Source organism: Populus nigra, chromosome 11 (assembly GCF_951802175.1).
Source record: "Populus nigra chromosome 11, ddPopNigr1.1, whole genome shotgun sequence".
Taxonomy (NCBI): domain Eukaryota; kingdom Viridiplantae; phylum Streptophyta; class Magnoliopsida; order Malpighiales; family Salicaceae; genus Populus; species Populus nigra.
In genome coordinates, this window is record NC_084862.1 from 7,131,473 (window position 1) to 7,146,506 (window position 15,034).

General features: G+C 33.8%; 1 protein-coding gene across 2 annotated transcripts; it reads left to right on the plus strand.

Moving 5' to 3' along the window:
* The first annotated feature begins 865 nt into the window (after window positions 1-865).
* Window positions 866-14,192, plus strand: LOC133668527 (uncharacterized). Of its 2 annotated transcripts, none has more exons than XM_062088434.1 (7): window positions 866-1,089; window positions 1,314-1,406; window positions 3,824-3,872; window positions 4,023-4,107; window positions 9,354-9,406; window positions 11,414-11,476; window positions 13,650-14,192. In XM_062088434.1, exons 1-7 carry the CDS (start codon window positions 980-982, stop codon window positions 13,821-13,823), a joined length of 627 nt encoding a protein of 208 aa, XP_061944418.1. In that variant the 5' UTR covers window positions 866-979; the 3' UTR covers window positions 13,824-14,192. The 2 variants fall into 2 exon arrangements, with proteins under 2 accessions (XP_061944418.1, XP_061944417.1); XM_062088433.1 differs by having other exon boundaries at window positions 869-1,089; window positions 13,551-14,192.
* The last annotated feature ends 842 nt before the right edge of the window (window positions 14,193-15,034 follow it).

A 15,034-nucleotide genomic window follows, 5' to 3' on the forward strand; every position in this document is an offset into this window, starting at 1 on the left:
ATAAATAAGCCTACTGAATGCTCTCTATAACACCACAATCCAACCATACATATTGCAAAAGGCTATTTGTGTTTGATATTGTGGTGCGAATTGCTTTTCAAAAGTGTTTTTTACTTGAAATTATATCAAAATATTTTTTTTTATTTTTGACATAAATATATCAAAATTATCGAAATACACTAAAAAACCATTAATTTAAAGTTTTTTCAAGCTGAACACACTTTAAAAATATACTTAAACGCATACGAATAATTAAAGTCCTTTTGGTTTGAATTTCTAGACTTGTGTCTTGGTAAGATTAGTAAACTAGTAGATAATTACTTTAATGATTTTTGGTGTTTTGGTATTGATTTTGGACCAGAGTTTTGTTTTTGAAGAGATTTTATGTTGATTATGGAATGAAATTGAAGCCAAGAAATAAAATATGATGAATTATTTGATGGTTTTTATAGGATGTATGTAAAATTATGGTAGCGGTTGTGGTTTAAAGTGCCTTTTCGTTTAAAAATATATTAAAATAATTTTTTTTTTATTTTTAAAAATTATTTTTCACTCATAAAAACATAAAAAAATTAATTTTAAACAATTTTTTTTTTAAATTTAACCCAACAGGTGACAATCACATTATGTAAAGACTAAAGAGAGAACATAAATTTTATTTTTAATTAGAAAATTAAATGTAAAAAAAAGAGGCAGGATAGTGAAGGGAAAAGATGGGTAAACGGTGGTGGGAGGAGTAAGATATAAGAATCACGAAAGACATTTCGTGGCATTAAATTAATTATAATGATAAATTTGTAATATTTCAGGTTTTTTTTTTGGTTAATAGTTCCTTTCAAAAAACAAATAAAAATAAAAATAGTAATAATAATAAGCGAATATAGAAGGCGTTCTTGGTCCGAGTGGCTGTAACCTAGGTTCCTTGCTACCAGTGCGAAAAAGCAACAGAGAGATATAAAATATCTTCTTCTCATCACAAATGGTAGATATGGAAACGCCACCTTCAATTGCAAACGACGCTGCTGATAACACCATCTCCCCTCGCAATCTCGATGAAAATCCGGAGGATGCGTCCTCCATAAATCCTGGGTACTACTTTCTTGTAATTTCTGTTTGTTCCACTTGGATTTCTGGAAAAGGAAAAAGGAGAAATTTATGTTTGGTCATGAATTATTTGTTTTTCTTCGATTTGCAAAGAAATTGAACTCTTAAATTAAATATCAAACTGCTAAGGCACAGGCCTTCATGTCCCTATTGTTGGATTGTACTCTAGGCATTGAGCTTTTGAACCTTTTTGTTTTTTTGGAACGTAGAGAAAAAGAATCCAAGCCTGAGATTGCTGGAGAAGAAGACGAAGAAGAAGTGAGAGGCATTCTACAAGTTATTGCATCTACTGGCAAATTTTGGTACTGCACTTTTGATGTTTCCTTTATTTTGATTTCAATACATAGATTTGGTGCTTTTTGTTTTTTCACATGCTAGATAGATGCAACTGCACAAAAAAATTTAGTTACCCGGCTTGATTTTAAAGACTAAATCCGTCACCTTTATCACATAATAAACCACCGGATTCCGGAGCCATAGCAGTTTCAACATACCCATTAATCACCGTGTCATGATGCCCTTTTCTTGCGTAGGGATGGAAATGGATACCCATGGGTCAAGTTTTGCACTATCCATACCTGAACCCGAACCCCAAATAACTATCCAAACCTGACCGGGTATGGATCTTTGATACCTGAACATGACCTGATCGGGTTTTGACTACTCATCTGTTATCCATAACCCAAACCTGATTCGAGCCCAAACTTGAATGCTATAATTTACAACTATTAAGTACACAATTAACTTGGTATACATGTTATCTTTTTCAAACTTTAAAGTTATTTATTTATTTCAGGCCGGGTTCAAGTTAGGGTTTAGTTTAGGTAGACCAATATCTGTACCCAACTTGAAACTCGATTTTTGCCTTCGGCATTTACCTGAAACCAGCAGGTCTAAAGATTTCCTATCCATTCTGGTCAGTATCCATTGCCATCCTTATTCATGCCATTACCACCGATACCATTCTGTTATTGGATGGTTATTTTCCGTGATGTTATTACATTTTTTCTTCTCATATATCATCTCACAAGCATGCTTTATACCTATATATGAAACACCATAGTTTGTTATAATTTAGGCTGTACTTGTACTTTTACTCATCACCGTGAACCATTTCCAATTGTTTTTCACATCATCCTCATAAATAATTCTTCAAAGTTCCTAAAGTAGTCATATCTCCACTCTCCCATCAACCTTCTTGAGCAAATTGATGGAAAAATGGTTTCACCACTTGTCCATTAATGTATTTTTATGGATATTTATTGAAAATAATTTGAACCTTGTGTGAAGTCTTGCAGTTGTTTCATTACAAGTTTTCTTCTAGGCATACTTTTCCATTTTTTTGTTGCAGGGATCGTTTGCCTTCCTTCACCCCTTGGGGCCCAATGCATTGCATAAATACATCATGGATTCTCTAACTTAATAACACATTTTCCTTGATAATGCATTTTCATTTCCAAAATAAATGTCTTGACTCCTCTTCTGTTCTTTTCCTTGTTTGCACACCAAATTGGAAAGTCCAATTATTAATCTCCTTCTTTTCTCTTATGACTCTTAATAATAATTTTTGATTTAGATTTCCAAAATAAACTTCAAGGGTCGAATTGATTTTTTTGGGAAAAAACACTATAGCAATCCAAAGTGTTATAGTGAAATGAACAATAACTTTGAACAATAAAAATCCCATGTCTTTTAGTTTATAGTGTAATAAAAGCAGAAGAATACATGCTTCCCTTATAATGAACATGCCTTCTTTTTTAAAAATAATTCCCTACCAAAAACTTCTACTTTTAAAGTTGGACCAAAAGTTGCTTAATAACTGTGCTAAACAGAGGTTAAGTGTCGTGGTTGTTTCCCCTTCAGATTATGCAATTGTTGGTTTCTAGCTCAAGAGGTTATATGCTTCAACATTGTGAGAGTATTAGAAAATATGCACTCAATAGTCCAGAAGGAGGACTTTTAACAATTATTGTAAATTTATTGTGATTTTAATAATTTTATAAATTAAAATTTTCAGCATGATTTAGGAATTTCCTTGTTTTTTTGATTTGATCTTATGTAGGATCTTTGAAATAAAGCTTTATTTCTTTCCTATTCTTTTTGGGAGTTTAGTGGCTCTTTAGATATGCCTACATAAGAGAAATTCAATAACTGTATTTTGTTGTAAGCTATATTTTTATGAACCAGCTTAGTTTAAAGTTCATACAGTAGTCATCTTTCACCTATTGGGTGTGCTTTTTACCCTCTCCTTGTGGTTTCAAGGAACTCCTAGTGATTTATATGGTCTGTGTAGTTTCCTTAATCCTTTCCTTCTTGTTCCACTGACCACTCACAAAATAAGAAAAATTACACTATATATTGAATTTTTTCCATTCTCTCTTCAGTTAAAGGTTTGTCATGATTGAATTAGTTCTTTAGGTACATGATCATTACATTCATAATGAAATCCAAAGGGAAAAAAAATAAGATACTACCTTGTATAGTTAGTAAACGTTGAATTTTTAAATCCATCATTGGATATGCATAGTCTTGGCAGTTAGATGTCAGCAACATATCTCTTACTGTATCACACTCCAACCAGCCTTAAGCATGTTATAATTTAGAAGTTAATTGCTTCATGTTCTTTTCTTCTGCATGTTATGACTGTGAGAAGTAAAATGATTAATAAAATTACTAACTCCCATTAATAACATGTGTATTTTCATTATTTTTATCTCAGGCATGATTGGGGAAAATTGAAGAGTGTGCTATCCTTTCAGCTGAAGCAGGTATGGGGAGGTATGCTTGCATGTGGTCCTCTTCTTACTTTGCAATGGCAAGATAACTGAAGATATCTATTGTTTCTAATGATAGTGCATTGTCTGAATGATATCTGTTTCCTTGGTTTTGATGCTCACCTCCCTCTCTAATTTATGAAGGTTCTGTCAGAATATCCCGAGGCAAAAATGACAACCAAGGAACAGGAGGAAACTTATCAAGAGCTGGTGAAAAAGTTGGATGAAGGTATCTCATCTTTATCCTTGCTTTGCTTTTCTCAGCTGTCTATAAGGTTCGCTTGCATCTGTGATACAATTTGAAACTATGAATTAAGGATGGGGATAATGACTATGCTGCACCAAGCCTCTTATAGAGTTTGGCTGGGAGCAATTATTGTGGACTCAGATGCATGGTTCTTGGGGCTATAAATCCCAGAAATGGCTTTAGTTTAGCCTTAAAAAGCTCTCTCTCTCTCTCTCTCTTTTCTTTTAAACATTTGCGTCTTTTTTTTTATGGAAAGATAAAATGACAATCAACAAGAAAACACCGAGAAGTCCCTAAATAACTCCACACAAAATGTCAAAGTCTATGACAATGGTCTAGCTGGGTCAACTATGCATATGTTGGGCATGGGCTGTTCTTCTGAGAGTGTGAGGTCAAATTTAATGTTTAAATATGTAGTTTTATGGCCCATTTTATTATCCAAAACAAAGTAAAACTGACAAACTAATTAACAAAATAAATGAGTGTGTAAAAGACATTAACATGATGTAGTGAGAATTTTTATATTAGTCACCTGATGGATTGCTTGTAAAAGCACTGGTTACAGCAAACTCACAGATGAACTAATTCTAATCTATATGGTCTAAAGTTTCCAACTAAGACTTGTCTACCCCTTACTGAACAAACCAAATGAGTGCAGCTGAACATGGACAAGAGAAGTGTATTTTATTTTTGATTTTTTGTGTAGTAAAATGTTATTTTTTGTGTTTCTAAACCAACAATACGGTTCATTGCATTTATAATGTGCTGAAGTTACCTCTGTGCTCATTATTCTCCCCTAAACCTTGCTGAATAAATTTGAACCATGCTAAAACCTCAAAAAATTACAGGCATGTCATGATGTAGGACAGCTTTGGATTTGTCTTGCAAAAGATTTGGAAGAAGCTAGGTTAAGATAATTAAGGATTTTAGGTGGGAATTAGGGTTAGAATTGATGTCTAAGGAACTAGAATTGTTTAGTTATGTGTTTTAGAAGAATGTGGGACTGAATTCAAGGCTGTGAATGGTAATTGTGGGACTGTAACAGCAAGCAGACTTTTAGAAGCCAGAAGAAGAACAAGGGGTATATAGAAGGAAAAGAGAAGGCAAAACCCTAAGCATGAAGAAGCCTTCAAGATAACTCAAATTCTCAATAATATTCCATTATCTATATCCTTACAATCACACAGAATAGCCTTTTCTTTATAGGCACCAAAGCCCAATAGTTCTAAACCAGAGAGGAAATATGATGCAAGACAAATCTTTAGTTGTTGTTCACCTGACTCTAGCTGCTTTCTCATAATTAGGATTTTTTCCTTGTTCATTTGTGTGCTGCTTAATATGGAGTTTTGGACGACTAGGTTTTGGTTATTTTCAAGGGCCACAATTTCTTTTTATTTCGGGTCTTCCTTAGTATTTAAGGCTGCTACTGCTGTAAAAAAGAATGATATGATATTTTGAGAATTTGATAAAGAGCTTTGTTCTCTTTCCTGGCTGTACAATCCAAAAAACTATCCTTTGGCTGCATTTTCTATTTTCCTGTGTCCTACATCAAATAGAAAAGCCAACAAGAAAAGGAAATCATAAAATAACATAAGACTCCAAATTAATATGCTAATTCCCAAGCAAACCATAATTTCTAAATAGTATTAAGATTCTTAAGTAAGATGAATTCCTAAATAGACTAGGTTCGCAAGAAAGAAATCTAGAGATTTAAAGATCACTTTTAAATAACTGACATTGCTTTTTTTGTGTGGTTGGAGCAGTTTATTAAGCTAATATGCTATGCATAAAATAAGAGCCTAGTTGCCTTTCAAAACCACAATCTTAATTGAAACAAATGTACCATAAAACTTAGTCACTAGTTGTTTGCATGCAAAACTTAATTTAAATTTATATTAGTATTATGATTCGGTGAAAGGAGACTAAATTGAATCCATGGGTTTTGGAAGAGATGTAGATCTAGAGCAGGGGTGACTACATGGCTTGTCAATGTGGAGGGGTTGCCACTGGGAATGTAAAGTTGGTGTAGTTGATTGCAGTAGAGATCCTCAGTTGTATGTGTGACGGGGTGGAAGTGGAACTAGGATTTTCTTGGTGGGTTTTGGCCAGTTTGAGTGGAACTGGTTGTGATACAGATGGTGGTTCTTAGGTACAAATGTCCTTGAGGACTCAGCAGTGTGGCCAATTGCACCAGTATCAGGTGAAACCCCCCTCCTCAGGTTTGGTAGTTTGGATCTCATAAGCAACCCCCTCTATCTACCAGTGCAAAATCCCAAAGAATCCCAGCTTAACATAAAACACTTCTCTCATAAGTTTCTAGTATTGAGCTTTTGTAGCCTAATATTCTGTTACCCAAGTTCTCTTGATCTTCTGATCAGAAAAGTAGCAACTGATGCTGGAATGCTTGGAAAAACAACCATCTTTGGAGTCAGTTTTTATGTCTCCAAACTCTAAATCTTGAAGGTTGAATTTAACTGAAAAAGGTGATTTTCTAAATTGGCCATATCTCTTGGATTAAGTAGCCCTACACATCTTCTGGAAAGAGTCTTTAGATCCTTCAAAATTGAGTTTGTGCAAAAGAACCAGGGGAGCCATGGCCACCAACCAAGTTCTTGATAAGCAGTGAATATATAAAGAAGGTGAAAGATGTATAAAAGAGAGCTTTAGCCATTAAAAGAGCTCTTTTAAAACTAAAATGAAATCTGAGGGGTACAAATGGTTTAGCAAAGTAATCATTTGTCCATTTCGTCAACAAATTAAGTAGCCCAACACATATTCTGGAAAGAGTCTTTAGATCCTTCAAAATCAAGCTTGTGCAAAAGAACGAGGGGAGCCATGGCGACCAAGTTCTTGATAAGCAGTGAATATATAAAGAAGGTGAAAGATGTATAAAAAGAGAAAGCTTAGCCATTAAAAGAGCTCCTTTTAAACTGAAATGAAATCTGAGGGGTACAAATGGTTTGGCAATGTAATCATTTGTCCATTTCATCAACAATGTTTTATATTTGTGTCAACTTTTGGAATCTATCAAATAGGAGTTCATCAAGAAGGAAGATCTTGGCAGAGAGGAAGATTGTACAAAAAAAGACTGTCAATTAGGGATCAGAAGAATAGAAGTGGAGAAGAAAGTGTCTGCATCAAGCGTGTGGCTTTATTTTGCAGCGTCTGAATTTTTTCATTATTTCTATAAGTCAAAGTTCACAAAAAATGATTTGATCCAATGATTTTTTTTTGGGTTATCCAAGTCATTGCAAGACGGACCATGCAAGAAAATCTTTTAAATTTCCCCCGTTTACAGTGGTGTGGAATTAAAATACCCAACATATTTAACACATCATGGCTATCAAAAACTTTTTGCTTCATTCAGTTTATAAAATAAAAGATTCAAATCCTATTTGCATGATTTCAGTTTCGAAGACCTAAAACTGTATTAGCGTAGCTAATTGCAAATTTGAATTTCTGATGTTACTGTTATTAAAACTTATGAATTAGTCTAATAATGCAATTATGTGGTTGAGTAAGAGGTCAACCTCGCTTGACATTTTCTAATGCGGGAATTCTCGGCATCATGCATGTTAGGAAATCATCCCTCATTTCCTTGTTTTTACATTTCATGCTTTCTTGTTTTACCAATTGTAATTTACTAGCATGGGCAAAGAACTATAAATTTGTGTCTGTGGCATTAGATATAGGGTCAACTCTGGAAGGCTGCCAGGAATCTGTATTTGTAACACATGGTCCTCGTTTTCTTGCTTCAACTTTCAGACTATGTTTGTAGACCAAATTTTTGTACCCTAGAGTTCTTTCTGATGGAAATTTTGTACAAATACTATAATGATTTTTTTCTCTTGTTTGTCTTTTATGATATTACTCTCAAAGTAAATAAAAAAAAGGAAGCATCAACTTGTTGAAGATTGTTTGAAAGGAATGCCCTTCTATCTGATCTCTTTCATTATAAAAGTGATCATGTTCACATGCATGATTAAATGTCTTCTATTATCTTGTTCCAATTTCTATTTATCCTAATTTTAGCCATTATGCTGCTTTAATTTCTGTTTTTTACTGTTTTCCCCTTCCCACATTATTACCTTTTATAAAATGGCATTCCCTGATGTTGACTTGGGCCTCATGCATTAATATGTAAATTAAGCGTCCAATTATAATTGGGTTTATAGAAACTTTGCTCCATAATTAGCCATAAAATCAATTTAACTGATGACTGCCTGAAATTTTATATTTTTCAGATTGTTCCAGTCTTGCTTAAATGTAGTTTGGTTAGGGGCCACAAATTTGTGATGCAAATATTGTGCACAAAGTTTATGGAAGAATGGGGAAACATAACACTAAAGCAAGCAAATCTATTTGGCTCGAACCCCAGCTGGAACCAGCCTATGTAGTGTTTTTCACTAGCTCTTATTTTGGATTTCAGGGGCCTAAACTGCCTTGGCAGTTCTATAATATTTGTCTGATATGTGTAATGTTGTAAATGTTGATGGTCAACTACTGCAGTAATAATAGCTGAAAGGCTAGATGGCCCCACCTAAAGAGCATCTCCTTAGGCACCCCCATAGCGCACCTGTTTACCAGGTGATGTAATTTAAAGATCCTACAATTTGAAACTGAAATTTGCAGTTCTGAGAGAAATGTCTCGAAATTTGCACTATTGACTAAATGTGTGCTCCTACATTTTTTATTGTCTTTCAACTTAAATTGCACAAATTTGAGTTAATGTCACAACAACAAGAGCTTGAAAACATAAAATTAATTTCATAAACACGTAAGAAATGAAAATTGTGAAGGGAAATGAAGAAATTAAATGCTATGGAATAGATAGAATAATTTGAGAACTACATTATATTTACGAGCTCTTCACCATAAAACTATTATTTAAATATCTATCTTTTATCAGAAGTGAAAACAGTGAATTAAAACAAGAAATCTAAATAATAGATGAGAGAGTCTTAAGAGAGCTTTGTTGCAATGAGCTAACTGTATCTCTCAACTTCCATGGGTGTTTAATGGGCTGGTATGTAGCTTTAGTATAGACATGGTGCTCACATTTGGTTTTTTTTCTTCTCAATCCGTGAATGGACATGCAATTTGTTTGGTTTTGATACAGGGTGTTTAATTAGCTATATTGATAGGCCTTATGAATATTCTAAATTTTTGAGTCTTATTATTGCCCTTGGATGAGATAATTTGTAATTTTTTTGTCTTTTGTTCCCCAGCTCTCCACAACTTCGAAGAAGGTCCTCCTTTTACCCTACAGAGGCTTTGCGAGGTGCTTTACTTTTTATTTTTGGGCTTTATGTTTCTTTTGATCTTTCTTTGCTGTTTGCATCTCTCTAGTTTACCAAGTGTAGTCTTGCATTGGTTATGGCTTCAAAATCGATGTGTACCTGTAATGGGTTCTTTAATGTGAGGCCTAGGATAATGATGACTTGATTTCAATTTGGGTCCACGATAATGATGAAAGTTGACTATTCAGTAGCTTTTGTTCCTTGTGACTTGTTTTGGCCATTGCTTGAACACATTAAGATTTGTGCGTCACCTAAACCCATGTAAATTTCAGAAATTGCTATGATTAGAATATTTTAGGTTGGGTGATTCTTAGGGTACATGTATGGTGATTCATGAGTCTGGAGAATAAGTATGACAACTTACTCTTTGATTGTCGCACTTAGCCTTCAGAGAGAACCTTAACATTCTGTTTGGGAACCAAAAAAGACAAGCATGAAAGTGGAAGGATTGAAATTGAGGGAGATAAAGTTAATGGAAAGAACTCTCTTTTTTTTGTTTGGATAGAAATTTTTTTGAAGGGAATGGAAGTGTAGGGTAAGTTTATGAGATTACATTTTCATCCTTTATTTTTGTGATGGAATAAAATATAATATGAGGTAAATTGAGTAATTGTATTTATTTTCCTTGCACTTATTTGATGAGTCCATGGAAGTATATGCCCTTCACTTCCTTTCCTCTCATCTTCCTTCTTTCCAAAACAATGGAAGGTAACTTCCTCCCCCTCACTTTCCTTGCCCCCAAATGTTTTCCTTCTACTCTCCATCCTCATAAAGGTAGTGAAGATCTTCAGAATTCTTTTTCTACATGCAAGATTGAGAAATACTTAGGATGGGCAGATCATCCTTGTTCTAAACTGATTAATGTCTTTTAAGTGCATTTATGAGGTGGTGGCGGCAGTGGTGTTGGTGATAGGGTGGTGGTGGTGGAACAGTGGTGGCAGTGTTGAAGGTGGTGGTGTGTTGGGTGCTGGCAGTGGGGTGGTGATGGTGGTAGAAATATTTGTATGATATTGTGAGTTGATCACTATTAGTAAAATATTTTATGCAACTTCCTATGCTGAAAATATTGTCTAAGAAATGAACCAAGTTTATAGGTTGATTGAAAAAGTAAACAAAAAAAAATCATGGCATTTGGAGGGCCTTTTCGATTGAGAATAGGAATATCAAATATTTTTCGTTCACCAATTTTCCTTATAAAATGATTTCAAATACTTTATGCCAAACAAACATGGGAAAATCAGGAAAACATAAAATGTTTCACATAAAACAAATGCCACCTTATATAATACACATCTTCTCAATTGTACACTTGTATGAAAAAAATCTATGAGTCATAACCCCTTAGATATCCATATTTTCTGTGATATATGCTCATCTATCAATTTTTTTCTGTTAAAACTTGCTCATTTAAAACATTCGTTGTTTCCTTTTACATACTCTTGAAAGGGAATTTACATTGATTCATAAGAAAGCTACCATGTGCAATGCCTATGATTATTAATTTAAAAAAAAAAAAAAATTTGATCGAATGAGCATATTAGAGAATATGGATAAACTAAATGTTGCAATTGATTATTTTTTTTACAAGGATATAATTGAGTAAACATGTATCATATAAGGGTACATTGATAGGTTTCCCTTTATGTTTTTGTTATCTAAACTAGCAATTCAATGAGAATTGGATGTGACGGAGTTAGTGAAGTATGTGCCATCAACTTTTTTGTTGCTATTTCATGTTATCTATTACACGATGAAATCCTAGTTATTAGTCATGTGTGATGTATGATTTTACTCATATATTCAATGTTATCTTTGTGGCAAGTTGATCTTATCAAATAAGCAGAAGGGTGCATCAGTTGATACAAATCATGATTTTAAAACTATATTTCCTTGTTCTTCCTATTGCACCTGTTCATCCTATTTATTGCTGGTCATTCTTCAAATACTACTGAACAACATCATGTGATATAATTCTATGCTTTCAACAGATTTTGTTGGCAGCAAGACACCTCTATCCAAATCTCTCAAAGCTTGCCCTAGCCCTAGAAAAGGTGTGTTCGTTGATCTTTGATACTTTCTTTGTTGAATATAATGATTTGCTAGAGGTTACATGCTTTCACGCTCATGTTAACCTCTTTTATAGTCCTTTCTTGATATGTAGAGCGAATAATATTTAATCCCCAAGTCTAATTGCATTATTCAATATCCTGTTACCTGTTTCTAAATTATGCGAACCTGTTTTTTATTATTATTTTGATCTGTTGTCAAAGTGTAATTTGTGCACAAATAGATTTCTTGAAGTCTAGATTTCATATGAACTCGACTGTCATAAACCAGAGCTTAACTTGCAAATAAGTCAAAAAAAAAAACAAATCTAGTTCTTCAACCTCCGTCCTTTATAGGACATGTTTCTGGATATTTTTCTAAATCGACACAAGTATAGCAGGTTTTTTAAACATTGCTGTTTTTATTTAATGAATGATGAAAGCAGAACTTAAATTTGGGGTTTGATCTCAACATGAGCAGTTGTGGGATGGAATTGTATTTTTGGCTTTGTTGAAGTGTTCCGCTTGGGGAAAATTTTTGGGGTTTCTTTTTATGACATTCGAAGGGATTAGACTTTTGGACTATTGAAGGGCAGTTTCTCTTTAATAGTTTTCAGTCATATTTTTGTATTTTCTTAGTTTTCTCAACTGAAGTTGTTCTGTTCTCCTTGATGTGATTTTGTTCTTTTTTTTCTCATTGTTGTTAAAGTAAATTGTATTAAAAAAACAGACAATTATGGAAACATGATTTAAGTTACAAATGGAAGATCAACTTTTATTTTCATGTTTGAGCTTTTAGATTTCTTAATTTCACCTTATGTATTAGACTGTTGTAGTTTCTACAGCACCTATAAAGTCAAGAAGAGACCCATATTTGGATTGATGTTGTTTTTACTATTTTTGTTGGATAAAATTGTCAGAGAAATGCTGAAAAGTATATATAACAATCATGATAGTGTTGTTGAATATCAATAACTTGCAATTTGTTTAATAAAATGGTCATATAATAGTAATATGAAAAGCTGAAGAAGTTTGTCTGCTGTCAAGAAAAAACTAAAAAGCAGTTTGAAACAATTGATTATTTTCTGCAAATTTTGCACCATAAAAGCTCAAAAAGTATGTATTTCTAGGTTATGAAATGTTTCTTGGCAGTGCCATGGCTGGAAAAGCACCTCCCAATTGCAGTTTAAAATAAATAAAGATAAAAGCTAACCCCATGGATTTCAGAGAAGAGGACATAGTAGAATAGGGAGGATGATGCATCTTTCAAATTATTAATACAAAAAGCTTTAATAGAAAAGAGCTCGTCGATCTCATTCAACTTCCATTGAGGAAAACTACCCAAGCATTAGAAACTGTACATCATAAACAAGCCCTGAAACAATGCTATATCCAATTAGGTGCATATACTAATTAGGATTCTTCAAAATACTCGTACTTTAGGTGAAAATGTAACTGAGGACTGCCCTTTGCCCTAGATGGCTTCTTGTTTACTGAAAAGCTCCTATCTGGATTGCAAATGGAGGTGATGAATTTTGATTGAATAAAATTGTGGGAGAGCCAGTTCTCATTCACTTTACTCTTTCCTTTGAGCCCTGGATGTGAGTTGTTGTCCTCTCATTCTTCTTTTTCTCTAATCAGTTTCCAATTATTAGTAAACCCTTATTTGGCTGGTTGCATAAAGCTTTGGATGGATTGGAAACATTTATAGCAAATTTGTTATTCAGGAAGGATATATTCAACAGCATTTTGTTTGTACAATGACTTCTGGTAGACTGGGGAGTTCTTGCTCTCTTCCATCATCACATGCATATCTTGTTATGTACTTGATTGGCATGTTGGGTATGGAAGTTGTGTTGGGAGAAATACTGGGAAATGGTATCCTTTGCATCCATTATATGATACAAAAACATAAATGAATAAAAGAATATATGTTGATAATTTGAGATTATTTTCACCTCAAATGTTTAATATGAAAAATTTTCCTATCAACTGAATGATTTTTTTTTAAAATTTTGTTCCTTTATGCTTATCTTCCCGATGCTTAGATATGCTAATATTCCCCAATTCCTGTTTCTAGAATTTATTGGTTACATCCACATTGGCTGTCTGTACTGATCCGTATCCACAAGCATTAGAAAAGCCGGGTGAATCTGATAAACCAAATGAAGAACTGCAGGTGCAATCCAGCGCGGTACAGAATGGTGTTGAACCTGTGGTAGGAGATGGTGATGAAATAATGACTGAGGTAGAGGAGGCTGACATTGATGATGATATGACCATTGACATGGAAGCCTTGGAAGAAATAGTTGCATCATCAGAAACAAATTCTACATCAACTGGAAATTCTTGAGTTTTTTTGTCTTTATCAGCCAGTACAAGTCAGTCCACTAAGCTCACATTGATATATTTCTCTTTAGAGAGGGAACTTAAAGACAAGATTCACATATGTTGTGGACAATGAGGTGGGCCATGGTTTTCTGCTCTTGAGTCTCAAGTCTGTCCATGTTAGCGGCTGTGAGGGAAAGCATAGACCTGCCATTTGAATTTAATACAATGTTCGAGTCTGTATCTCTTGCTCGAGTGCTCTATTTATACTCAATGTTGTAAACACCACATAGGTCGGCATATCTGAAAACTTGTTTGAACTGTCTTGAGAAATTCTGATTGGTGTTATTTGGTGGAACTACTATATAGCTGCGCCCAAGCACATTTTTATGCATGAGCCTGCCAGAGGACTCTGGAGTTGAAGAAAATAATAGGCAGTTCGTTTTTATAAATTACTCTTACGCGGTCATCTTTTTCAAATAAAATTGGTCAACAGTTTGAGACATTTTTAAAAGTGTTTAGGTAATATTCCTATTGCAAATGCCTGCATAGCTCCTTGCCTATACAAAATTCTTGAAGTAGATCATGTCTAAGAAGAGGAAATTAGAGGATTTTAAGTCCGTGGCCTTGACAGAAAAATGCAGTGTCATTATCCAAAATAAGCTTCCACCAAAGCTAAAAGATCCAGGGAGTTTTTCTATCCCTTTTACTATAGGTGATGTTAGTTTTTCTAAAGATTTGTGTGATTTAGATGCTAGTATTTCACAAATGCCCTTTTATGTGTCTACAAAACTTGGATTAAAGGAGTTGAAACCTGCAACTTCTCCTTACAGCTAGCTGATCTATCGGTGAAATATCCTGTGGATATTCTTGAGAATGTGCTGATCAAAGTAAAGAAGTTTATCATTCCAGTTGATTTTATTATGTTGGAGATGGAAAAAGACACCAAGATTCCTATCATAGATGTTATGAATGGTAGGCTGACCTTAAAAGGTTAGTGAAAAAGAGGTTGAGTTTAATTTGTTTGAAGATGTTAAACATCCTTCTTTTGCTGATCATGTTTTTCAGGTTGATGTTGTAGATGGTCAACTAGTCAAGGTTTTTATAAGAAAATTTCTTGCAGGCTCAAAAAGAAATGTAAAAGATATATTTGTTTTTAAATTTGAAAGGGATAACAAATATGATCCTTTATCATTTCAAGCATAATTTGTTAGAATTAATAAATTTATTTCTCGT

What these genes read in the sequence shown, in the direction of transcription:
- LOC133668527 (XM_062088433.1), top strand. Translation starts at nt 980, where the DNA reads ATGGTAGATATGGAAACGCCACCTTCAATTGCAAACGACGCTGCTGAT. An exon ending in GCGTCCTCCATAAATCCTGG is followed by an intron (nt 1,090 to 1,313) that starts GTACTACTTTCT and finishes TTTGGAACGTAG; the next exon opens with AGAAAAAGAATCCAAGCCTG. An exon ending in TATCCTTTCAGCTGAAGCAG is followed by an intron (nt 3,873 to 4,022) that starts GTATGGGGAGGT and finishes TAATTTATGAAG; the next exon opens with GTTCTGTCAGAATATCCCGA.